Source organism: Odontesthes bonariensis, chromosome 15 (assembly GCF_027942865.1).
Source record: "Odontesthes bonariensis isolate fOdoBon6 chromosome 15, fOdoBon6.hap1, whole genome shotgun sequence".
Lineage (NCBI taxonomy): Eukaryota > Metazoa > Chordata > Actinopteri > Atheriniformes > Atherinopsidae > Odontesthes > Odontesthes bonariensis.
The window spans coordinates 24,262,076-24,287,886 of NC_134520.1; the positions used below are offsets into that span (position 1 = coordinate 24,262,076).

Sequence of the window (25,811 nt, forward strand, 5' to 3'; positions counted from 1 at the left end):
AAAAATACTTTATTAGGGAAATTAAATGTTTATGTAACTCAATTAAATCAAGGCGTTATTATAGATGCTGATGGCTGTGGGCAGGAAAGATTTCCTGTAGTCGATCGATCGGATGAAAATCAAACTTGTTTGAAATCCTGGTCGCCCCTCGTGAGGCTCTCGCACAGTTGAGGCAGTTCCACGAGCCGATTCATAGAAATAAATCCACTGGGAGGAGGCCCCGGGGAAGACCCAGGACACGTTGGAGAGACTATGTCTCTCGGCTGGCCTGGGAACGCCTCGGGGTCCCCCCAGAAGAGCTGGAGGAAGTGGCCGGGGACAGGGACGTCTGGGTTTCTCTGCTCAAGCTGCTGCCCCCGCGACCCGATCCCCGGACCAGCGGAAGATAACAAGATAATGGATGGATGGATGGATGGACATAACATGCCCCTTTCTCGATTTTAACCCAGTTATTGTTGTTTTTGTCACAGGTATAGCCCTCGGCTTTGTTCTCAAGTCCTATGTTCATTTGTCTGATATCGCGCAAAGCTACATCGCCTTTCCAGGAGAGCTACTCATGCAGATGCTTCAGATGATTAGCATTCCTTTGATTGTGACAAGTGTGATATCAGGTAAGCTGTATGTGTATTTATCAGTACTTTTCAGGTGAACGTTAGCGGACTTTAGCTCATGTTGTGGTTTTATTTTATCAGGTGTCAGCCATCTCAGTGTTAAAGCCTCCAGAAAAATTGCAACACGTACAATTCTGTACATCGTCTCCTCTAACATTATGGCTGTGGTTTTAGGTGAGACAGTTATCTTTGTTTCATCTTAAAACTTGTCACTGACCAGCAGTAAATCTCAACAAAATATTAAAACAGCTGCAGCATGAATTCAGTTGTTGCTTCTTACATTTGGCCTCGCATTTGTGTTGTAGGACTGGCATTGGCGCTGATAATCAACCCGGGATCTGATTATATTGCAAATTCTACGGTACAAGAACACAAGGTATTTTCCGCTGTGGATTCCTTGATGGATCTTGTAAGGTGAGAAGAAAATGTTCGTGTTGGGGCAGATTAAAATCATTTCTGATCATTTTGAGTCCGGACCGTCTTTGCTTTTGTTAAGTGGTAATAAGATACTTTGTTTGTTAGACCCACGAGGTCATCGTCCGGCATGTTTTGTGACTTGTGTCAACATTAACAAGCTGAGTTTTAGTATGACTTTCCTTTACTGCACATAGGAACATGGCTCCTAGAAGCCTTTTTATGGCTACCTACCAACAGGTATGTTTTTGATTCAGGTCTAATGGTCATTTTCAGACTTTCCATACTATGTTTGTGAAGTAAACACTTGTTTCTCTCATAGTACAAGACTGAGAGAGTGTATTTTCCAAGAGAGGAGGATGACCAATTTACTAATCTGACATCAGTAAATCTCACATCGGTAAATAAGTTTGTTTCTATTTCTGTGTAAAGTTTATAATCTGGGTACATAGTGTTTCTTTCAGTCGCTCATTGTTTGTGGTCTTGTTACAGGACCATCTAGATGTGCGACTGGTGGGCTCTTATATTCCAGGGACCAACATGCTGGGGTTGATCGTTTGGGCGTTTATTATAGGCGTCTTGTTTGTAATGATAGGTGAAAGAGCCAAATCCACTGTGGAGCTGTGTGTCGCCATCAACGAGGCCTCAAAAGTGGTTATGAACTGGATCCTGTGGTAAAATGGCACTTTCTGTCCACATCTGAAGATCTCAAGTGCTAAAATAGTGTTTTCAACCGTTTTGTGAAATGTTTGTGATAATACTGAAATGTGAAAAAAAACCTCATTCCTATAATCAGATATGAGTTTTTACATTTACATTTGGAGCAGACAGCAGATAGTTTGAATTCCTGTTTTGGTTTCCGTTTCAGCTACCTGCCAGTTGGACTCCTTTTCATGACTGTAAGCTATGTAATTGAGATTCACGACTGGGAATCCGTCTTAGTGCTTGGCAAGTTTTCTGCCGTGGCCTTTATTGGGTATGTTCGCATTTACTATTTTAGCACTGTTGCCAAAATGACACCGCTGGTCCTCCTGTAGCAGCATTCATCAACATCAGCAGTAGTGGTCATCTTTCAGAAATACTACGTAATCTTAAAAAGCCTTTTAGAGCAATAAAAAGTGTGTTCTGTGAGACCGGTGCCTTTAAAGCAAGGCCGTGTAGACACATGGGCCTAAATGATTCCTCTTTTAAAAAGTTTAAAAAGTTAATGTAGTCATTAAAACCCTGAACTCGTTTTCTTCATTGCTGTACTAACACCCTGCCACGGGCTACTTTTAATGCATCGTTACGGAGGCTTCTTTAAAAACATGCTTCTTCCGTTCAGGGATAAAGCAGAACACTTCAAAGGGGAGATCTTGAAGTCTTGTGGTCTTTCTTTAAGCCACCCAGTGAGGAACTCCATCTACATAGCGAGTGTTGATTGTTTGTTGATTGTTCTTTTCAGAGTAACATGTCATGCACTTATCGTTCTACCACTGATGTACTTCCTGTGTGTGAGACGAAACCCCTATTCTGTCATCGAGGGGGTTTGTCCTGCGTTAGTGACTGCATTGCTCATCTCGTCGAGGTAAGATGGCATCGCGGAGTTGCTCGCGCGTTCATGAGCACGGCTTATCGTCAGAGAAAAACTGCATTCACCTTTTTCTTGCCTGTCAAAGCTCTGCCACGCTGCCACAAACATTACAGTGTTGTGAGGACAGACTGAAGGTCGACAAGAGGATCACCCGTTTCATACTGCCCATCGTGACCAACATCAGCATGAATGGAACTGCCCTTTATGAAGTGGTCGCAGCTGTTTTCATTGCACAACTAAACAACATCAAACTGACGGTCAGCCAGATGATTACACTCGGGTGAGTCGCTTCCTCTTCTTTAGCAAATCAAAGTGTTTCTGAGATGTAGTCATGTGATGGGGCTATTAAGTAGAAATGGAATATACAGTTTCACAATAAGGCCCTGAAATGACAGTTGACAGAGTGTGTGTGCGTGATTTGCAGCTTGACGGCAGCCATCTCCAGCATAGGAGCAGCAGCGATCCCGGCAACTGGAGCTGTGACCACTCTCTTTGTGTTGAGTGCGGTCGGTCTGCCAGCAAAGGATGCGTGTCTTCTGGTGGTCGTGGAGTGGATCCTGTAAGTTTAACCCTTTATTCATGGCCAGATATGGCAAAAAAAATGTAAATACAGTATATCAGACCGAAACAGAGTTTGTACAATTTTAATGAGCTTTATAGTGAATATCTGGTCTGAGCTCCTTTATTCTCCAACTGAGCCTGAACCCTCTCAGACAAGCTTTCTGTCACTTCTTTAAGGAGTCTTCAGGAATAGTTCTCCAGGCTTCTTGAAGGACATCCCAAAGCTCTTCTCTCTGGGGAGGATTCATCCCTCCATCAGACCTGCTGCCACTGATTTTCAGTCCACTTCTTGTGTCATTTGGCACAGCTCAGCCTTTTCTCCCCGTTTCCCTTCTTTAAGAACGGCTTCCTGACAGCCACCCTTCCGTTGTTTGTTTTGTGTTCCTCAGAGACCGCAGCAACACTGTGGTTAATGTCCTGGGAGACTGCTTTGGAGCCTCACTCATCCACCATCTGTCAGGAGAGGAACTGGACGATCAGGGAGTGGAGACGGCGAGGTAAAGCCTCAGATCCCATCTGAGGAAAGTTGTTTAAGCCCCCCTGGAAGGTTTTTCAGAAATAATTTTGTGTGACTTGATAGTTTTGTTTTCAAACGTGCATGTTTCAGGCTTCCAGGGTCTCGTTCATCCTCGGTTACTTTGATTGAGGTGACGCCTTACAATACTGAACAATGTTTATGGTGTAAGCCGCAAACAGTCAAACTTTTGCATGCAATAGCAGATGCACTGTCTAATCAAATCGCTGGAGTAATTGCGTCTGATGATTGTGGCCACGGCTCCAACCATCAGGCGCATCGTGTACGTGGGAATCCAGCCTGATAGCGTTCACATTTAGCCTGATCTGCGTGTTATGCTGCAGACTGGTTGGAGCCACAGTGCCCCCAATGTCCCCTCAACAAGACACAATTAACCGAGCCAGACGACCCAGCTGAGAATCTGTGTCCTAACACAGTTGCTTTGTGTGACATAAATTGTTTGTATCGAACCATTAATGACGACCTTGTGCTTTTTTCTGACAAGGATCCGGGAAAGTGACGCGGCTCGTTGCCTCGATCAAATCAATATCCACACCATCAGCCTGGACTCTGAGAATGACTGCTTCTACACTCCTCCAGAAAGCGTGTCACAACCGATGCACAGTGGCAGGTCAAAAGCTGTCACGTTTGGAATCTGCTCAGTTAAACAGTAACTCGTTTAATAAATGAGCCACTTGAAACCAGCATTGCTTGTGTGTGTGTGTGTGTGTGTTTTTCATCTTGTTTTTTAATCTTAATCTTCCAATGGTTTGATTTCTTGCCGTGTAAAGAATGTAATAGATCAGTTTTAGGGACCAGAATAGCTTCCCTGGGAAAGTTTTCTCCAGGGTGTTTGTGATTTGCATGACCAGGATCTTGAAGCGCAGTTGTGGAGAGGAGGGCATCTGGTTTGGGAACTTCACCTGTAACCTGTGGTGTGTGTCTGTCATTTATATTTGTAAAGACATTTTGAGTAATCGATCAGTTTATTCCACTGAATCCACAACAAATACATTTTATCAGCCTTGTTGACAGAATTGAAATGTGCTGTGTATATATTATTTGAATGATACAGATTAAGAACACACCAGGGGCTCTTTTTTGTTTGTCAAATGTCTGGTGTGAAGATGGGAGGTGGTGGTGGAATGATTTTTTTGACCACTTTCAGATCTTATTCATTTCAAATAAGTTAACTTTCGTTTTCATCTAAATCGTAAGAATTTTTTGTTATTGTTTTGTTCATATTTTTTGTTGGTAAGAGAAAAAATAAACTATATATTTTAACAACTGAAGTGCGTGCAAGTCAAGAACACAACCACCTGCTGCCACCCAAGGCCTTTCTTGGAAATATATCATTTGGAAATTTAAAAGGCCGCGACGTTTATTTTAAGATGTGTTACAGGTGTTTCAACTCTTTCTCCCTCATCTTATGCCAGCTCTTGCCTGTCTTCAGTAACTCAGGAACATACCCCCAAAATAAAAGAGACACAAGAGACTCTGGTACTTTGTGTCTCCGTTCGAACACCACCTGAGTTCCACCTTTGGTTTCATTGTCATAACTACGTTGTCCACTAGATGGAACTGTTGCTTGAAAATAAACTACATTGATTGTCCGCGGCCACACTGACCTGTGCTGAGGAAGATGTACAAGAAAGTGGGAAACTGTCATGTGGCCCAGTCACAACTCGCTCCAAAGAGTTCTCCATTGAGCAACGGACATGCTGTAAGAGTGTTGTATAAAGAACTGAAATCTCACACTCAACTAAAAGTACAGGTACCCCTCCAAAATATGACTTTGGTAAAAGTCCAAGTCACTGACTGAAATGTTACTTGAGTTAAAGTCTTAAAGTATCCGAAACGTCTTGTACTTTAGTATGAGAATTACTGTAAAAATAGATGTACTTAAGTAATGTAATGAAAAGTACAAGTAAAAAGTAAACAAGGCAAATGCAGTTTGAATGACATTTTTTATATTTTGGTAAACTTTGAAGGTCAAATACACTTAAAATCTACACACAACCAAGTGCAGGCAAAATTTAGACCAGGTTTAGACAGAAAATACAAACTTTGTGAACCTTTAAGTTTTTCTTCTTCAAGTAAGGTCAGTGCTGAAAATGAGGCGTACATTACACCATTAAGAAAAAAATGAAACAAAAGAGGCTGCTGCTGTTATTGCCATCATTATAAACAAAATTTAAAGAAAAAATGGGAGAAAACTGAAGCTTATCTGGCATCTGAAGAGGGAGTCCAGTTTGAAACCTCTTTTGTAAACCTTTCTTAAAAATAAATAAAATAACTCAGTACAGAAATTGCGGCCAACATCACCAAGAAAAAAAGCTGTTACGATTACTGTATTTCACAAGCTATAGGAGGTGCACACACAACCGGTCATTATACAAAAGAAAAAAAGAATTGGGAGGGAACTGCAGCTTATCTGGCATCTGAAGAGGAAGACCTTTTTTAGACCTTTAAGATAGAATTTCCTTGTCTTTGGGCAGGCATAACATGCATGGGGTCAAAACACTGTTGCGTTTTTTTTCTCTCTCTCTCTCTTTTTTTTGGTAACGAGTAACTAAACCGAACAATGAAAATGTATTTGAGTAAAAGTATGCAATTAAGTTCGGAAATATAGTGAAGTAAAAGTAAAAGTTGTCAAAAAATTTTAAACTCAAGGAAAGTACAAAGTATTCCAAAATATACTTAAGTACAGTAGTGTAGTATTTTTACTTCGTTACTGTACAACACTGTGTTTTACCCATGACTGATTTCATTCAGTACACTGGAAAAAATGCCCCTTCAAAAACAAGTAAAAAAACCCCAACAAATAAGACAGTTTTGCTTGAAATAAGCAAAAAAAAAAGCTGCCAATGGAACTAGTCAAAATCGGCTTGTCAAGACTTCTTGATATAAAATGTGATATTTAGGACTTTTGAGATAAAAGTGACCTTGAAATTAGCTTAAAAACCTCTTCAAATGTCAAAAAAAGCTTGTTTCATGATATGTGACTCAAAACAATTTGTTTTCAAGACTTTTTCATTTAACAAGATATTCAAGATGTATTGTCTTCAAACAAGTCCCTATATCAGGCTGAAATAGTACTTGTTAGGCACTTGTGTCTACTCTTCACACCCCCATTGCAACCAATTAATTAAAAGTTTTGACACAAATATGAAAAGTTTTAGTGGCCTCTAGAACATACAATCTAGGAAAAACAGTATTGATTGGATACTGATGCCGTCTATCAAACTGCAATCTGCTCCTCCCTCCCCCTCCTTCCCCCTGTGCGCGTACCCTGCTCCGTGAACAAATTATGCGTCCAGAAGCTTGGCAGGAAGCTAAACTAGAGCCAGCTTGGCTAGCACCTAGCATTATTAAACGTATAGTTAGCATAAACTAAATACTAAATACGGCAACAATCGATGCTTGCTGTCAGAACAGCGCTCGTGCACCTTCGTGCTCGTGCGCGTTCATGTACTCTAGAGGCGTGCCTTCGGGGGGAAAGTGAAGAAAAGGGTTGGGACTTTTGACCTGTGTATTTTCAAAATGCAGCTTCGCTGGACTCAAAATCCAGGATCTCCTACCCTACCTTTAAGTGTAATGAGCTATAGAAATGAGACAAATATACTTGGTAAGACTTTGATTTTTTCCAGTGTAACTGAAGAGAGTTATAGGAAACACCTTTAATCAAAAAAGATTTATGGGGGGGGTAATAAAGTGTGATTTATGAGGGGGGGGGGGGGGGGGTAATAAAACGTCATTTGACAGGTGACCTTTTGACCTCCGTATGTCCGGTCACATCAAAGGGTTAGCGATAACAAGTGGCTGGTGGTGGGTGTTAGGGGGGGTTCAATATGTTTTGAGTAGTAACAGTATTGACAATGTTGGCTCAGCTGTTTGTTGTTAATACTGTAGCTTTTATGTCTTTCGGTAGCTCTCAAACCTGCTTTCTGCTAAATTCTTCTGTCATTGTTGATGAATAGATTTTCTAAAATAGCCCCAATTGTTTTACAAATGTTACTTCAGCAGGAAGAAAGATATCTGCTGGGAACTATTTTAGTTGTGGATTAATGCACATATGGTCGTCTGATGACCATTTGGGCAGAAATACATTGTATGCATGGTTTGTTTAAATTAGGGCTGGGCGAGTTCACTCGTTATTATTGCGTTAACTCGTAATTATTTAACGGCAAAAAATATTTTATGGTGCATTAACGCAGTTTTTTTTTTATTTTTTAAATTTTATTATTTATTTTATTATTGTAAAAGTCTGTTGCTCACAGGCTTTTATTTTGTAAAAGTCTGTTGCTGTCTGCTGCGGAACCGGAAAAGAAATTAATCGGCGGATCCACTAAACACGGAGAAGGGTACGGAACTTTTACTCGGCCATTTTCATTTTAAAGTTCTTCCAGAGTGCGGGGTCGACAGAACCAAAGTCATCTGTAAACACTGCCAAGTTGAATTGTCTTCTCAGCGTAGTAGTTCCAGGCTAAAATATCACTTAAAGGCAAAACACACAACTGATAGCAGCAAGTCATTCAAGGAAACAGACAGTGGAGCGAGGCTTCTACATAAAAACTACAGAAAGATGCTGATGTTAAAAGTGTGTTTGCACAACAAATGTTATGGCACTTTCATTCATATGGCAGCACATTTAAAATGAAACTAAATGCTAAAAGCTATACACTACTTTTGGATTCATTTTTGGATTTTGCGTACAAATGCGATTAATCGTGATTAATCAGGGAAATCATGTGATTAATTAGATTACACATTTTAATCGTTGACCAGCCCTAGTTTAAATACATTTTACCGCTGCTGAAAATAGTCTGTACGTGATGCACACTAAGTCCAGCTGACTTAGTTACTTATTAAAAACTAGAATTTTTGTGTAAATTAACTTCGTACAAACAGCCGATGCAGCTACTGTTCTGTCACACATATTAAAATTGGCATTTTGCATGGCAGTACAAATCTACTTCTCCCAGTAAGGTCCTATTTACTTTGCTGCTCTCCAGTTCTTCCTTTCTTCATCAGTTCTAATTTAGCTAACAGGCTTAAATTAAAGGAAAAGTGTGTAACAATAACAGACGTATAGTGATCTAGTTATGGCAACCATCTCAAATGTTATCAGCTCAATCCTGTGTTGGAAGATCTCATGACAGAAACAATCAAACAGACCAATGAACACACCGACTCTTTTACTTTAAATAGGAACATGATTTACAAGATGAACACAATTATTTATTAAAGATTTGTAATTTCACATCATGAAGTAATTTAGGCCGTAAGGTGAACCTCGAAAACTCCTTCAGAACACCAGGCTTGTTCCGCGCTCTCCGAACCAAACACGCTTCAGCTCATAAAAAGATTTGAGTTATGTTGAGGTTTAAAAAAAAGTTTCGCCGCTCAGAACACAGTACTTTTTTAGTTCGCAACGTTTAAAGGAATAACTAGTGCCTGGCAAGGCGTATGTACATATTCGGCAGGCGTAATAACAATTTGGCTCGCGAGAGGTGCCACGGTTGAGACGTCATCAGAATGGACGAATCGGATAGCTGGTATGTCAGCTGAGCTGGTAAACAAAAACAGCACCGCAGCAGCAGCGCGATCATCCAGCAGTACCGAAGAAGACGAAATTTCGACCAAAAGATTTGTTACATGCGCATATCTTCTGTTAAGCATGAGGAAACACAGAATTTCACCTGCACAAGGTGGAATGGAAGGAATCAGAAGGAACAAATAAAGAAGCACTTGCTGAGTTCTTATACGATGCGTGGCCACATGCTGATCTTACAGCAGTGGGAAGAAACCTCAGCTTGTACATAGCACATCAACACCAATGTCACCGTGACTGTACTGGAAGGTGTGCAGTCTGTTCGTGCTGTGGAAGACCTGCAGTGTGACCACGAAGAATGTGACACTGGTGTTTTTGCATGCACAACATGGTGCACAGGAACATAAGACTGTCATTATTAAGAGCCCTGACACTGATGTAGCAGTCATTGCTGTGAGTCTGCAGAAAGATTTGCCATGCAGCTTGTACTTCTTCACAGGGAAGGGCAACAGAACACGCATAATGGACATTACCAAGGTGTCATCAGCTCTCGGAGCCAGTGTGTGTTCAGCCTTGATTGGGATCCATACATTCACTGGGTGTGACACCACAAGGCAAAAAGAAGACATTTGCTGTGGCATGCGAGAAAGATGTCTACCTGAAGGCTTTCAGAAATCTGGGGACTGAATTTAACTTGGACCACTCTACATTTGCATTACTTTGCAAATATGTATGCCATTTGTACGATCAGCCAACCGCAGAAAACATCAATGAGGCTAGGTACAAAGCTTTCTGTATGGCATCATCAGCCTTGCTAGAATTATCTATCTCCCCAACAAGTGATGCCCTCCACCAGCACTGCAAAAGGGCAAATTATCAGGCTAAAATAATAAGGTCATGTGTAAAGCAAAAGATTGGACTCATTTGAATCGGTGGTGGAGAGGAAGACACTGAACAAACTGTTATCCATCATGGATAACCCCACCCATCCTCTCCACCAGCTGCTGGTTGGACAGCGGAGCTCCTTTTCCAACAGGCTCATCCAGCTCCACTGTCACAAGGACCGTTTCAGGAAATCCTTCCTACCAGCAGCCATCACCATATACAACACCTCCCCTCTGGCTGGAAGAGAACTTCAACCTCAATAGGCTTGAAGTCTCTCCTAAAAAACAATAACAAAAAACAAAAAATACTGTAGATTTGTATATAGCAAATGTTTATTCACTATTTTTATTTATTTTATATAATTTTATTTTATTTTATATTTATTTTATTCTATTCTATTTGCTTGTTTTTCACTACTTTAATTGTTTTCATATACTGTATGCTGCTGCAACAAAACAATTTCCCTAATTGGGATTAATAAAGTATTAATAAAGTAGACTTGTGCAGGTGTTCCAGCTGTTCAAACACCACAAAGGAAACAGAGGATAAAGAAGATGACAGCTGCCCTGACACTGACAGTGAGGAATAGTGTATGTGTGTGCGTGCGTTTTTTTAGTTTTTTTTTTTACCTTTATTCTAAACCATTTGTATCATTCCTTTTATTATGGTTATGTATATAAGTTTATGCCGGTTGATGTGTATGCCCTACTTGTTTTGATTTTGTTATGTGTTGTATAGTTATTAGTGAATAAATCAGTAAATGAATACCTGAATGGTAAATGGCTAAATTGGCTCAATTCAGAAATACATGAATGAGCATTATCGTTGATAATTATTATTTTATGTTCACTTTAAAATGATATTTTGCGAGATTCCTTTCTGTAGGTTAGTTTTGACAGCATCAGACAGGTTGTCATTTTTCCAGTTTGTTGTCGTAAATCGGCAACGTGATTGGTCCAGCGCGGTCACGTGGTGTCTTGTGACGTCAAAATCGTCATTCAGCCCTGCGGAAAATATCTTCAGAAAACGTCTCGGTTTAAAAAAAGTACAGGATTCTGTGACGCGAAACTTTTTTTATATGTGCAAAATAAGTTGGTCATTTTTATCAGCTAACGGGCATGTAGTTCGGAGAGCACGGAGCGAGCCTAAACGAAAACGGGGTTCACCTTACGGCCTAATTTACTCGGGTGATAAATCAAGCGACAAGTTTTCCTACACAATCAGATTCTGTCGCCCCCTGCTGGCCATTAGAGAGAACACAGAAATACAGCAAGGCTTCATATTTCAGACCAGAGGATACATCCATCTTTTATGTACAGTCTGTGGTTGTTTGCGCTCGTCAGCCACAATATTAAAAACACTGATCACCTTGTTTCACTGCAAAGTTTGTTGGGAAAACCTTGGGTCCTAGCAGTCGTATATTTGACGCGTACCAACCAGCTAAAATTGCAGAGCAGACACCTATGGGGGAAATTTTGTGTCAAAAAAATTAATATAAATATGAACGAAATTATAAATGTATATATAACTAATATAAATATAAAAATGTGATCGAGATATATGTGAGTAAAAATGAATATAAATATGAACGAATTTATAAATGTATATATAATTAATATAAATATAAAAATGTGACACACAAATAAATGTATATATGTATATAAATATACATACATTTGTAAATATATTTTCGAGATTTTAGAGTGGATAGGCATGCTTCGATTGAGTCAAGGCGCCCCTCCATCGACTTCTTCAGGTCATCCACAAGCGTGCAAATCTTGATGAGCTCGACGCCATGGCTAGCGATAGCGGGTAATATAGCATCGGTGTTAGCAGCAGACGGGCTCCCCTGGATGTCATCTTTTTACCCTCGTCCTTCTTAGGCATAGCGTAAAAACAAAGTGCAATCGATTACGATGCAGGACGGCGACAAATATAATGTTCAGGTGCAGTAGTTTAAGAAAATGGAGGTAGCGGCACGGAGCTAAGGCAAAACACCTCTACTCCATTACAGCACACGAGCGCCCCCAACAATTGTCATTCTTATCTAGTTAGGTGCAAATCAGATGATGTATGTGTGATTTAGAGCTGAACGTATGCAAACGGTGAGGGATTGAAATTTGCCATTCTGCCACGCCCACAGGCTCCAGTCAGCAACCAGTGGTGAGAGGATGAAGGATGTTGAATGTCATCAAACACAGCATTAAAGGGGAAATGAAGCAGTGGCACATGGCAGCATTTTCAGAGGCTTCTATGTTTTAAAAAAATGAGAGGCCATTCAGTAAATCACAAATTCAAATAGTTTTGCTAGAAAAATTATATTTTAATACCGACTTTGGCCACAAGGGCGCAGCCATGTTCTTTGCTTACGTCACGAGCATGGTTTAGCTCACAGCTTGCTATTAGCTTACCGTTAGCTTGTATTGTGTATCGCGGCAACCAATAAATAAATATGACAGGTGTTTCTCTTAAGGTGAGGGGGTCTTTTTGTATCGCCCCCGGATGCTCCAATGAATATTACAGGGCTAAAGCCAGTGGGAATGAAATTCATTTTCACGTCACTCCTAAGAAACCTGAGGTGATGAAGAGATGGCTGGCAGCACTGAAACGCCTGCACCCACCTAAAGGAACTGTGCAGAGGGTCTGCAGTGAGCATTTCTTAGAAAGTGATTACATAAAAGAGGGATCCTTTACGGATGATGGGCAGTTTGTTTGGCGTCCCACCAGTCCTCTAAAACCAGATGCTGTGCCATCAGTTTTCGACTTCAGTGGATACAGTGTTGGAGAGACGGACATACCCACAACATCTGAGCTGTCAGACTCTGCCCTTGGGCGCAGAGACCGAGCACAGAAACGCGCTGGCCAGGCAGAGGAAAGAGAGGTAAGCTATTCTACCGACTTGAAAAATGATATGAAACAATACACATTTGTTATTCAGCCAAGTTTCCGAGTCAGACCAAACGCGTTTCACTGTCGCGCGTCTAAGAGATGGGTGAATTCGGGCAATTGTGTTGTTTACGTCATACAGTTAGCTATAAGGGATAAAGGCTATACATGAGTTGATTGTTTGGGTTGCAAATGTTTACCTTAGAATCGGCCCGTCATCATAGTGCATTCAGAAGAAAGAGATGGAGAAGAGCTCTTCATTTAGCCATGTAGCGTCTTAGTTATTGAGATAACAAACAAGTGTGGACGCTCATCACAACCGCTGGGCTCGCACTGGTGATGAATAGTTACGCATGCACCAAGACAACACTCCATTATCCAAACTCCCGTACTTGACTTTCGCTTACGCACTCGTGCACCCCGCCTTCGTGGAGAAAACAATTAAGTTTCCACGTTGTCAGCCTAGCCACAATAACTGTGGGGGTGTATTTAATTAATGTACAAGCAAGGCTTTTTAAATGTATAATCCAGAAAAACAAAGTCATTTAATTTATACAATAGTATATATGTATATTACCTTTACCTGGTTCAAATCTATTCTGTTTGTGTGTTTTTTTTTTTGTTTTTTTTTAAGATGATGGCAACATTAGTGGAGGGACCAAGAAGTCAGGGCAACGGCGGCAGCAGCAGCATCAGCAGAAAAGTGGTCGCCAGCACCCAGACTGATCTAGTGCTAGTGGAATACAGAAGTGAGGGAACCATGACGGATGACATTTACAACATGTAAAGTGTCATTAATGACCACTCCTACAGCACATTCCTGGAAGATTTCAGCCTGGAGAAGATCGCAATGCCAAGGGCGTCATCTCCACAACAAAGTGCAGCATCATTCTTGTCTTCAATGAGTGAGGAGTCAGTCCGTGAAGATAGTGCTGAAGACATGAGTGTAGATGACTTTGAGTTTCCACTGAGTGAAGAAGAGACAGAAGTGAGTTTTGTCGATGAAGAGGATGAGGAGGTCAATGTTTCCAGTGGCCGAAAGAGCATCGTTTCAACTGAACATCTTTTGAAGCTGTTTAATGTGTGCCACTGGGAGAATTGTGGGAAGCGTTTAGTGCAACCAAGCAAAAGTGGGTTTGGAATGCGAATAGAAACAGAGTGCATTGATGGCCACGCATACAACTGGACTTCCCGACCACTTGTGAGAGGTGTGATGCAATGCAATGTCGCCATCCCCACAGCTGTATTTGTCACTGGGAACAAATGCACTCCATTCATGGAGGTCTGCGAGGCACTTGAGTTGGATAGCCGCTCAAAGAGGCAGTGGTTTATAATCCAAAAAGCCTATGTCATCCCAGTTGTCAATGATGCATGGTGCTTACACAACGAGGCAGTGATGAGCACAGTGAATGAGGAGCCCTTGGTGGTGTCAAGAGATTCGCGCTACGACAGCCCAGGTCATAATGCATCGTATAGCACATACTCCCTCATTGACACAAAGTCTGGGGTAGTTGTGGCTCAGGAGACCGTAAATGTCACCTAAGTGAAAAACAGTTACTGGCTTGAGGTGGAGGGACTATACCGATGCCTTACCAAGCTCATGGAGCATGGCATTTCGATCTCAGTCTTGGCAACAGATTGCCATCCATCAGTCCAAAAAGTGATGCGGGAGGAGTATGGTGGCATCAAACACCAATTTGACTTGTGGCACATTGCAAAAAACTTGAAAAAGAGACCGCTTAAGTGCCAGGACGAGCAGCTTCTCCAGTGGGCGAAGATAATTACGAATCACTTGTGGTACTGTGCCATGACATGCAACGGAAGTGCCACCAATCTCAAGGAAAAGTGGATGTCTGTGCTGCACCACATCACCAATGTCCACTGCTGGACATCAGGGGAGACAATGAGGAGATGTGACCACCCACCGTACACTGCAGAAGATGAGAGGAAACGGCCATGGTTCAACCCCCGCTCTGCTGCATTTGAACGCCTCCAGTGTAGTGCTGGACAAACATCTGCTGAAAAAGCTCGAGCACGTCACAGAGGGCATCCATACAGGAAGACTCGAGTGCCTACACTCCGTCTACACGAAGTACGCAACAAAGCGGAAAAAGTTTTTGAAAGATAGCTTTCAGGCCCGACTCCGTGTGGCTGCACGGGACCATAACAACAACGTGGTCCGGGAGAATGCTACCAATAGTGATGGAGAAAAGCAAATGAAGCACTCAAATCGGCATGTGTAAATCCAGAGGTGTAGGAAAGGCTTGTAAGAAAGAGTCATGTAGAGTGTATTATTGTAATAGTGTATGGCCATTTAGGGTAATTTTTTAAAGAATTGTTCATAGTATCTTGTGCTGATAAAAAGAAATTACAAATATGAGACATAAATACTGTATATATACAAATATATAAATATGAATTACTAATACATGTAAACTGTTAAAACAATGAATTGATTGGTTGGCAATTAATAAAATACTTGTTGTTATTCACAGCATTACATTTGTATGCATATTTTTATTTATTTGTTTATTGTAGTTTTTAATTTGTAATGGACATGTGTTTTCTACAAGTTGCAATACTCAAATCCACAGTATTGAGGAGATGGGTAGACAGTCCTGATGGAATTCACGACACAGGCTGGTAATGGAACCTTGTTCCTCCGTCACAGGTAACCCCTGGACCAAAAGCTGAATTGCCTGTATGCTGTAAGCCTGTAAAGACTGGGGGGAAGAAGGTACAATTAGTATATTGTCGCTGTCCAGCAGAAACCTTGTATCTCCACTATTTTTTTAATTATTTTATATTCAGTCTCTATTTATCATAAAATATTTATCAGTACTACTGGTCAGTCTCCATGAGTATATGTATGATACATTATTTAATAGCCTAACTAACTTTAATGTTGACATTATTATGTATTTAGAAAATAGTGATTTATAAATGAATATGTAAAAACAATGACAAGTGGAGATACCAGATTGCTGTTGGACAGCGACAATATCAGCATAAGGTAGGCTATGTGGAAATACACATAATAGAAGATGCCATCATGGTTATTATTATTGTTGCGGGGGCTACAATGCAGACTGTAAGAGGAGTGGGTGTGTCAAGCACTTGCGTTGCGCCACATCTTTTCAGCGCTTCGCTATATGAGGTGACTGCTTCTGCAGTTCCTATCTGCCAAGAATGGATGAGGAAATGTATATCTCGGGCATTCCCATCCAAATGCAACGCTATCAGCAAACGATTGATTCTCAACTCAACATACTACGTGAAAATGCATTGACAGGTATGTTTGCCCGAAAGATTAGCCGATTATTGCAGTTACCGGTATGCGCAAAGTGTTAACAGAGGGTAGTAACTAGCTGCTTTGAGATGTCCGACTGCTAAGCTGGCTTATTGGTTGAGGGGGACTTCGTGTAGGTTGTTTTTGTAGCTGTAGTGTAGACGATGTGTCGGTATGCTGATCAGTTGTGAAAAATGGATTATAAGGCCTACCTGCTGTTTATTGGTCGCTCCAGCGTGTCAGCTCTGATGTCTTTGAGTAATAGGATCGAGACATTCAACACCTCTCTCTCCAGACACAACATCTTGAAGTGTTGGTTTTGGGAGATGCACTGGTCTTCCTCATCATCATACTCCTCTGACTCGGCGTAGGTTGCCACCACAGCTTCCTCTTCTCTCACCGGCTCGAAAGCATAGGCTATAGGATGTTTATCGCCATTTGTTGGCCTGTCGCATTCATCACACTCCCATTCTCCATTCATTTTGGCAGTATATTATGGTTCCTTCCTATGTGTATCTAATGTTGACAGTATTAGAATGGTTGCGAAAACATTCTCGTGACATCATAGCAACAATGGGGGCGCACAGGTTGAAAGCACATACATTACTAAAAATTGTTAGTGCTTTATTCTGAATAACGGCTTTTATTTTGGAGTTTTTGTAATTCATTAATTTGACGTTTTAGTTCACTGATTATTTTGCCATGTGTGTTGTCACTGCTTCATTTCCACTTTAAACCTGCATGAATTTAGGAGTAATGTAATACACAGTTCTGTTCAAAAGGGGCGGGGCTTAGTGAAAGGTCAGACTTTGAAGCTTAGCCACGCCCACATACTGTGATGTGGCCAAAAATGATAGAACAGTCATCAAAAGAATGTCATCACTGTGATGTCATAATGAGATCAGACACATCAGTGTGATGTCAGCAAAAATTCAAACAGTCATGACATCATTAATGATGTCATGACTGCATACCCCAGCCAAATAGTTAACCAACTCCCCAGTTGGGGAGTTGGTTAGTTGGGAGTTGGTTTTTGGTTTAATTCCCCAGCGACGTGAGACGGACACATCTGGACAAGTTAACAGTGAATACACAAAGATCATAAATCTGAGTGTTTGGAACAACAACAACAACACAGTTGTTAGTTGATAGAGACGTTTTTGGTATTACAGAAAGTGAAAAATGTCAGATTCTCTCCAGGCTCTCTTAAAAGAGAATGAGACTTTCAAAAGCGAGAATCAAATCCTTAAGGAACAAATCAAGGATTTGTACAAGACAAACATTGCAAAAACAGAATTATTGGAGAAGACGTTAGAGTATATGCAAAATATGAATAGGAACTTGAAGCAACAGATTCTGGCAAACAATGCAGAAAAAGAAGCAATGGAGGTAAGTTTACAAGTGAAAAAAGAGAGCGTGGAACTTAAAGACATTGCTTTGCCGAAACTCAAGGATCAGATGAAGAAAATCACCCAAGAGCTTGAAGTAACAGCACAGACCTGTCGAGACATGACCCAGGACATGACAGTTTCTGCCCGTCAGGAGAATCAGGCCCTGAAACAGGAAGTTTGTGAGCACCAGGAAAAAATTCAGGATGGAGAAGAAACGATAAAACAGAGGAGGTCGGTCGAAGAAAGTCCTCAGTTCCAAGGGACTTTGGGAGAATTACAAGACTTGGAATACAGCAGATTGATTGAAAGCCTTCGCAAAGAAATAGAGCGTTTAGAAAGCGAAAACAAAAAGGAAAGGGACCTCCAGATACAAAATGAACAGTTGACCATAACGAATGAGTGCCTGGTCGAAAATACCAAATTCCTAAAAAGACAAAACAGTACCTACAAGTTAGAGAATGAACAAATAGAAAAAAGATTACAGGACATGGAGAATATGAATACAAATTTGGAGCAACAGATTCTGACAAACAATGCGGAAAAAGAACCAACGGAGGAGACGCTTGATGATAACAACAAAGCGATGGTGAAAACTCTTTGTTATAGTTTAACCATTTCTTTGGTGATCTGTATAGTCATTTTAATGTTTATTTGACTGGACAGTTGGAGAGAGACAGGAATGCAAGGGACAAAGAGAGGGGGGAGACATGCAGCAAAGGGCCGCTCAGTGCGACACACACCATGATGAGACACACACAACATGATGAGACACACACAACATTCGGCCATAGAACACTCTTATGTCCATTTTTTCTATCAAAATGTGTACAATAAGTTATTACAATTATTAAAGCAGTTAAATGTACTAATTCCCACCATTCGCAGTATAAAAATACGTTGCATGTGAGTGATAACTCAACCACACACAAAGAAAGCAATGACAAACAGGACATCAAAAAAATTACCCCTCATCGCACAACGTTGCCTTTTGGCAACGAAAAGAAAAAGTGTATTTCTAAATAATTACAAACGCAGAGGCTCAAGTGAGATTTACAGAACATGCGTACCACACCAATCCCATCGTAAAACCGAGCGGCTGTTGATAAATCCGGCGGCCGAAATCCATCGTAATGATCCTAACCACGCCTTCTACAAAAGGGGGTTGAGAGGCCGCACCTCTAGAATTTGCGACATGGATAGACGAAAAGCGGCAAAGAAACGCTGTCAACGCTGTTGACAGCTGGGACGGCTGTCAACAGCGTTGGCGATGTAAATCGCAGACCGGACGAGTTATGTATTTTCCCCTACTGTGATGGTCAATAAAATGTGATAAACTCCAGATTAAATGAAATCTAAAATGGAACGATGTTTTACTTTTTGTCCAATAAGATCAGGAAGAAGTGGTCCGATATGAAATTTGCAGCTCTCCAACGCAGCATGTCACAAACGGAGGGGGGGGGGGGGGGGGGGGGAAGCTACGTCGGAGCTACGTCTTTGCGTATGCGCAGTGTTAAAGCGCCTCTCCTGTACGGCTCATAAGCCACTCATCATTTTCCCGAAAGAAATCCTGGCGGTCCCGGAACACTCTCTCGCGCCTGATGCGCGCGTTCAGGTCCTCTAACAAAGCCAGATCTGCCATCGTTTCGCCATTACCGAGCCGCTAGAATCACCTCTTAGATAGGCGGTTGAATAATGAGCCATCACTCTTCCAATTACGGAGTTGTACTTGCTTAATTTTTTTATTTATTTAATTTGCGTTTATGTTTATATTTATGTTGAAATCAAATAAAACATGGGCCTTCTTTGAAGTGATAAGTCTGTAATTTTAACCTAGGGATTTGTTGCGACTCATGAGGCACGCACTAACGCTGCTGTTATGTATGCTATTGCAGTCACCGCAAGTCAAAATGGAAAAGTGCGTACACGGCCTCAGACCTGTCGTGGCGATTTCATCTTTCCTGCGCTCACGATGAATTTGATAAATGCCAACCTTTGCGCAGAAAAGAACGTACACACGACCTACGCATGTTTTTTGTCTTACGCAAGTTTGATAAATGAGGGCCATTGTGTTGCCAAAAGGCAACGTTGTGCAGTAGAGGGTTAAAAGAACGATATCCGGCTAAATATTATTTACAAATAAAGTAACAACATAAATTTTATCTGCTGTTTCCGCCTCATTCCTGTGATCAAAATGTTTACCTGTAATTTGTAAATGATTCCAACCTTTATTTAAAAAGACGAAGAAGGGGTTTTCAGAGCTTCTGACCAAAGAAAATGAAACTAAATGTAGAATCTGATGCGTCAACAAACTCAATAAAAGTTGTTCTAGAGTCAATTTCCCCTTTGTGTTCCTTTAGCTTCCTTTAATGACACTTTTTAATGCTTTGGGAACTGAGGATACTGATTATTTTTCAGAGGAATCTGTGTCCACTCTGGTTGAATCCAAGATTTCAGCTGCTCAACAGTTTGTGGTTGTTGTTGTCTGATTCTCCAAATTTTCAATAGCCACATCTGTACTATTGGGCCAAAAGCATTTCCACCATCACTTCCAGAGCTTCATCCGAGTATAATCCATTTTTCTGTCAAAACGAAAAAACGGAAAAAGCTGTCCTTTTTCCATTTTTCGTTTTAAACCAAAAATGGAAAAACAGATTTTGCTGTCTTCATAAAAAAAAAAAAAACCGAAAAAACCCAAATCAAATAACGGCCCAAATTTGTTTTATGGAAATTACTTTTTTCATTTTTCGTTTCAACTCCCGGCTGGGACCTTTCTGTGTGGAGCATGTTCTCCTCGTGTATGCGTGGGTTCTCTCGAGGTACTCCGGCTTCCTCCCACTGTCCAAAAACATGCATGTTAGTTTAATTGGTGTCTCTAAAATTGTCCTTAGGAGTGAGTGTGAGCGTGTGTGGTTGTTTGTCTCGTTTGTCTCTGTGTGGCCCTGTGATGGACTGGCGGCCTGTCCAGGGTGTACCTCGCCTCTCGCCCATTGACCGCTGGGATAGGCTCCAGCCCGCCCGCGACCCGACCGACGGATTCAGCGGTATAGAAAATGGATGGATGGATTTTTCGTTTCTTACATTTGAACATGACGGCGGGCAGACAGGAAGCGGAAGTAACGCCAAAATAAAAGTAGCGTGCTAATTTAATATCAAACATATTTACCGCTTTTTATACACCCATTGTAGCTAGTAGGCTGCATTTATTTTAGTTAAGTGAAACTACAACTGCTGGTTATTTGGGAAACGTGATAGCGTATAAAGACTTATTATTGTAAGCTATTTTTATGAGCCCTGGATAGAGGGATGTTTGAGCAGGGAAACGTAACATCCTGTAGTAATGTTAAGAGTTTTTATTTTGTACGCAAGACAGGAAATAGTTCTCTTGTTAAGGCGAGACACGGCAGGCAAAAACAGTGATTTTTCATGCAGTGGTCAATTTTTTGATTTTGGGCCAGTCTACTTCAATATGTGTCATTTCAAAACATAAATTAAAATGTTTATTTCATCACATTTTGTTTAATCGTAGCAGTACGTTTCGCCCAAATTTACCAAAATGAATTCCCCTATTTAAATCTTTAAAGGCTGTTTTCTCAAAATCAGTTTTTTGTATTTTTCCAGTATCAATATCTCAGACTATGGAGCACCTACTAACACCAAACTTTCCAGTTATACACTTAGCAGTATTCTGAAGATATTTACAGAAGGATTTGTTGATAAATAATTTCTGGCCTGATTTATGTGACATTATAATAAAAAAATATGGCGAAAATTGATGGTTTTTAGGCTATGGGCGGTATATTTTGATTTCCTAGGAAATGAAAGCAGATATCCTGAAATCCCTCTGTAATGTTCTTTTCATTTTGTGTGCAAACAAAATGGAAAAAGAATTTTGCATCTGGCTTTATCATATTGTCAGATCTATCTTCCGGAAATATTTGCATAAACATACAAATTTCTAAAACTTGTAATACATTTTTTTTCATACTTGTATAAGTAATCAACTGAGGAAGTTTCATGGTGATATCTATTATAAGGTCCAGTTCTTTTGTACCTTTTTTGTATTTAAGATTATATATAATAAAATAATACAAATAATATGTTGTTGTGTTGTTACCGGGGTAAGGCCGACTCACCTGTGGTCTCTTCCACCCGACACCTGGCTCTTCCCACCACGATGGTTGCGTTGTCGTTCCTGAAGCCCGTCCCAGTGACCGTCAGAAGGGTCCCGAGGCCGCTCGAATCCTGAAACCATCAGCGGTATTTAACCGTAGATTTAGCCAGGTATTTAGCCAGCTTTAATAGGCGCGCACACACAGCGTGAAGCATGCCTCACATGCGTGAGTCTCATTTCCAACACACCTGAAAACGGGCTGATCCCAGTCACCACTGGAGTTTCCTGCTCTGACCACTCAAAGCTGCAGTCGCCCGAACATTTCGAGGGAATGCCGTTGATGTGCACCTCCTCACCTGCGAACAGCGTTGCAAACCTCAGCATCTAATTTCTGCTCCCAGGAGGCACAAATGACATAAATTCTACGCAGAGGGACAGAAACAGTGTCTGCTCTGAAGGTTTTATAGATGCAAACACATCAGCTGACAGGTGGTGTTGAAGGGTTTTCTGCACCTGTTTTCTGACTTCAGGCGAACCACCCCGTCCCTGGTGCCTGTCTCTATCGAGGGGGAGACAGTGGAGACAGTCTGCACGTACAAGTACCTAGGGGTACATCTTGACAATAAACTGGACTGGTCTGCAAACTCACACACACTATGCAAGAAGGGTCAGAGCAGGCTCTCCTTACTGAGGAAGCTGAGACCCTTTAATGTCTGCAACAGACTCCTGCTGATGTTCTACCAGTCTGTCATGGCCAGTGTGCTCTCCTATGCTGTGACATGCTGGGGGGGTAGCATTAGGAGGAGAGATGCTGGAAGCCTTGACAAGTTGGTGAGGAAGGCTGGGTCTGTTGTAGGCACAGAACTGGAGGCTCTCACTTCCACAGCTGAGAAGAGGACACTGAGCAGACTCTTCTCTATAATGGACAACCACAGTCACCCTCTGCACTCTGTGTTTGCCAACCAGAGAAGCCTTGGATCAGCAGTACACCTTTCTTCTTCTCGTTGGCCGAAACGACGACGTCTTTGCCCACAACGGCCGAGCCTAGGAGCAGGAGTCACCATCAGAACCAGAACTTTCACAGGTGGTCACAAAGTTCCTGGAGAAACTCCAAAAGTCCGAACAGAGGAGGTCGGAATCGGAATCAGAATCAGAATCAGAATTCGTTTTATTGCCATTGTTAATGAACAGTGTTCACTAACTAGGAATTTGCTGCGGCGTAAGGTGCAAACATATCACATAGGATATAATTGTAGTGATTAAAACAGGTTGAGTTTCCATGTTTCCTTTGGTTCCATTATTCTTTAAACTTTTCCCATTTTGTTCACTTCCTAGACTGCAGAGAATGCAAGAGACTTGACACGTGAAAGGACGAGGATGCTGTATTGTTTTTCCTTGATGATGAGTGGTTGGTTTAATAAACAAAAAGGGTAACATAAAGTTGTAAATGCAACAAAAAAAAAGCCGAGTTCAGTCCAATGCAATGGGGGTTGGCTTGGCTTGATGCAACAGACCGCGTTCAGGCTGGCACAGTTGCGCGCACGGGCTCGTCCACGTTCAATGACTGTTTTGCCTTGCACCCCTACAGCATCTGGGCCTCGTCACCACACCATCTTAGTAGCAGTCTAGCCGCCACCTACAGGGAATAATTATGACACCATACTAACAAGGTGCAATTAGTGTCCAGCTTGAAACACAAAGTTTGGTCCAACTTCAAATATAAAATCTTAATCTAAATCTTCTAAATCTTAACATAAACATTTTCAGGAGCTCTGATATGAAAACAATATATCAAAAGAATGGCTCTTACAATTATGATAAAACATAAAGAATAAAAATATATGTACAAGGTGTGTACAACAATACACAGTAATGAGTATAATGAGTGAAGACTGCTAATAAAAGTACTGATTCTAAGCTCCGTATTTTTTAAACATTTTTTTTAACATTTAAAGAAATAAAGTAAAAATTTTTAAAAACTTTTTTCATTTTATTTAATTTTTTTAAACATTAAAAAAAATTATTAAAATTTTTGTTTTAATATTTTTTATTCATTTTTATTCATATTTCATATTTAATTGTAATTATCTTTTTATTGGTAGCAGGACAAGGAAGAATTTCACTGCACATTGTACTGCGTATGAAAATAAAACTATCTTGAATCTATATAATATAATAATATGCTGTAATTTGACCATAAAACTAATTATTGTTGCATCCATAATGGGTTATGTTAGTGTAAAGCCTCACTGTGCAGTTTTATAGCACAATCATCCCTAATTTCAACCATTTGCACATTCATTTCTATATCTAAGATGCCATGTTTTCGAAAAGGCAAGCAAAGGTAGCATCACACAAACTGTTTGCTCAGTTCTGATTAGCTTTAAAGTGAATATCTGCACACCATGCTGAGATATGCCAAGTTTTCAGCTAACAGCTCTTTGGGAATCACCTTGTTGCTGCAGAAATCCTGTTTTCTGTCTGTCAGACTGTTATCTTTGCTGTTTTTCACACATCCAGCTAAAGAAATGGGAACAAATCTTAATTCCAGTCTAAAACCCACAAAGAGCTTCTAGATTATTCATTTTTGGTGGCATAAAACAGTTTAATTATGTAATTTATATAAATTTTTCCATAATTAGTCATTAGATTATATCTTATATTCCTTTTTAAGCTTTGAAGTGAATCTTATTTACTTTTTCTTGATGTTGAATAACATAATTTCTTATTATTGTCTGTTTTTTTCCCTACTTTTAGACATAATAACGTTCATATTTTTGGGATTAGGATTTTTTTTAAACTGAATTTCTTATATTAATTTGACTCTTTTGGTAACTGAAAGCAGTTTTAACGTAAATGTACAAAAAAGCTTAAACTATGAAGCTGTTTTTCACACATGCAGCTAAAGAAATGGGAACAAATGATGTGTCTCTGTGACAGGCTGCTGGGAACAAAGTGCCTAAAGATCCAGTTTAAAATGGCTTCTTTGCTAAATTGTCTGTTCTGTGTGGACACAACACTGGTTCATCCCTTGAGTTAGGAGCCTTTTTCCTGCCTGTTGGAAATGTCTTTTTTTCCCACACCTCGCATTTGATCGAACTCCTCCTACATATTTAATGCTAAACGCTTCAAACTTGGCCAGGTAGCTCTTAGGACATGGGCCGAAAAAATCATAGGCCAACTTTTTCAAAACTTAAAGGGCGTGGCCGTGGCGACGCCTTAAATTTATGACGCGCCATAAAAAAATTAAGTCGCTCATAACTCCCACATACATTATCCAATCTCTCCCAAACTTCATACGGTGAATGCTGGACCCAGCCTGAATGTGCACATATAAAAAAGTGATATCCACCTACAGCGCCACCTAATGGTGGTCAGAAACTTCATTTTTTTCCACTCCTCTTATTTGATCAAACTCCTCCTACATATTTCATGCTAAAATCTTCAAACTTGGCCAGGTTACTCTTAAGACATGAGGGCAAAACTTCATGGAGAAACTTTTCCAAACTCTGAACGGTGTGGGCGTGGCCAGGCGGTGAAAATCGTGTGATGAAGTTTGTAATATGAAAGCCTTATCATCATTTCAAAGTCATGAAACTTGGTACACACGTCCACCCTGACGACCTCGTACGTATGTAAAGGGTATTGTGTGTGGGCTGAGCAAAATGGCTCAGTGGCGCCCCCTAGAAATTTTCAAAAACCCCTATGCATTGGGGTTATTGGCCCTCATTTATCAAACTTGCGTAAGACGAAAAACGTGCGTAGGTCGTGTGTACGTTCTTTTCTGCGCAAAGGTTGGCATTTATCAAATCCATCGTGAGCGCAGGAAAGATGAAATCGCCACGACAGGTCTGAGGCCGGTGTATGCACTTTTCCATTTTGACTTGCGGTGACTGCAACACAGCAGCGTCATTAGTGCGTGCCTCAGGAGTCGCAACAAATCTCTTGGTTAAAATTACAGACTTATCACTTCAAAGAAGGTCCATGTTTTTTTTTACTTCAACATAAATATAAACATAAAC

General features: G+C 40.8%; 1 protein-coding gene across 1 annotated transcript; it reads left to right on the forward strand.

Annotated features, from left to right (window-relative positions):
* The first annotated feature begins 396 nt into the window (after positions 1–396).
* Positions 397–4,801, forward strand: LOC142399859 (excitatory amino acid transporter 3-like). Its single transcript, XM_075484403.1, has 12 exons — positions 397–611; positions 693–785; positions 917–1,025; positions 1,223–1,265; positions 1,348–1,425; positions 1,518–1,699; positions 1,894–2,001; positions 2,470–2,592; positions 2,684–2,878; positions 3,023–3,157; positions 3,549–3,656; positions 4,179–4,801. The coding sequence occupies exons 1-12, from the start codon at positions 401–403 to the stop codon at positions 4,345–4,347; spliced, it is 1,554 nt and encodes a 517-aa protein (XP_075340518.1). The 5' UTR covers positions 397–400; the 3' UTR covers positions 4,348–4,801.
* Positions 4,802–25,811: the final 21,010 nt, after the last annotated feature.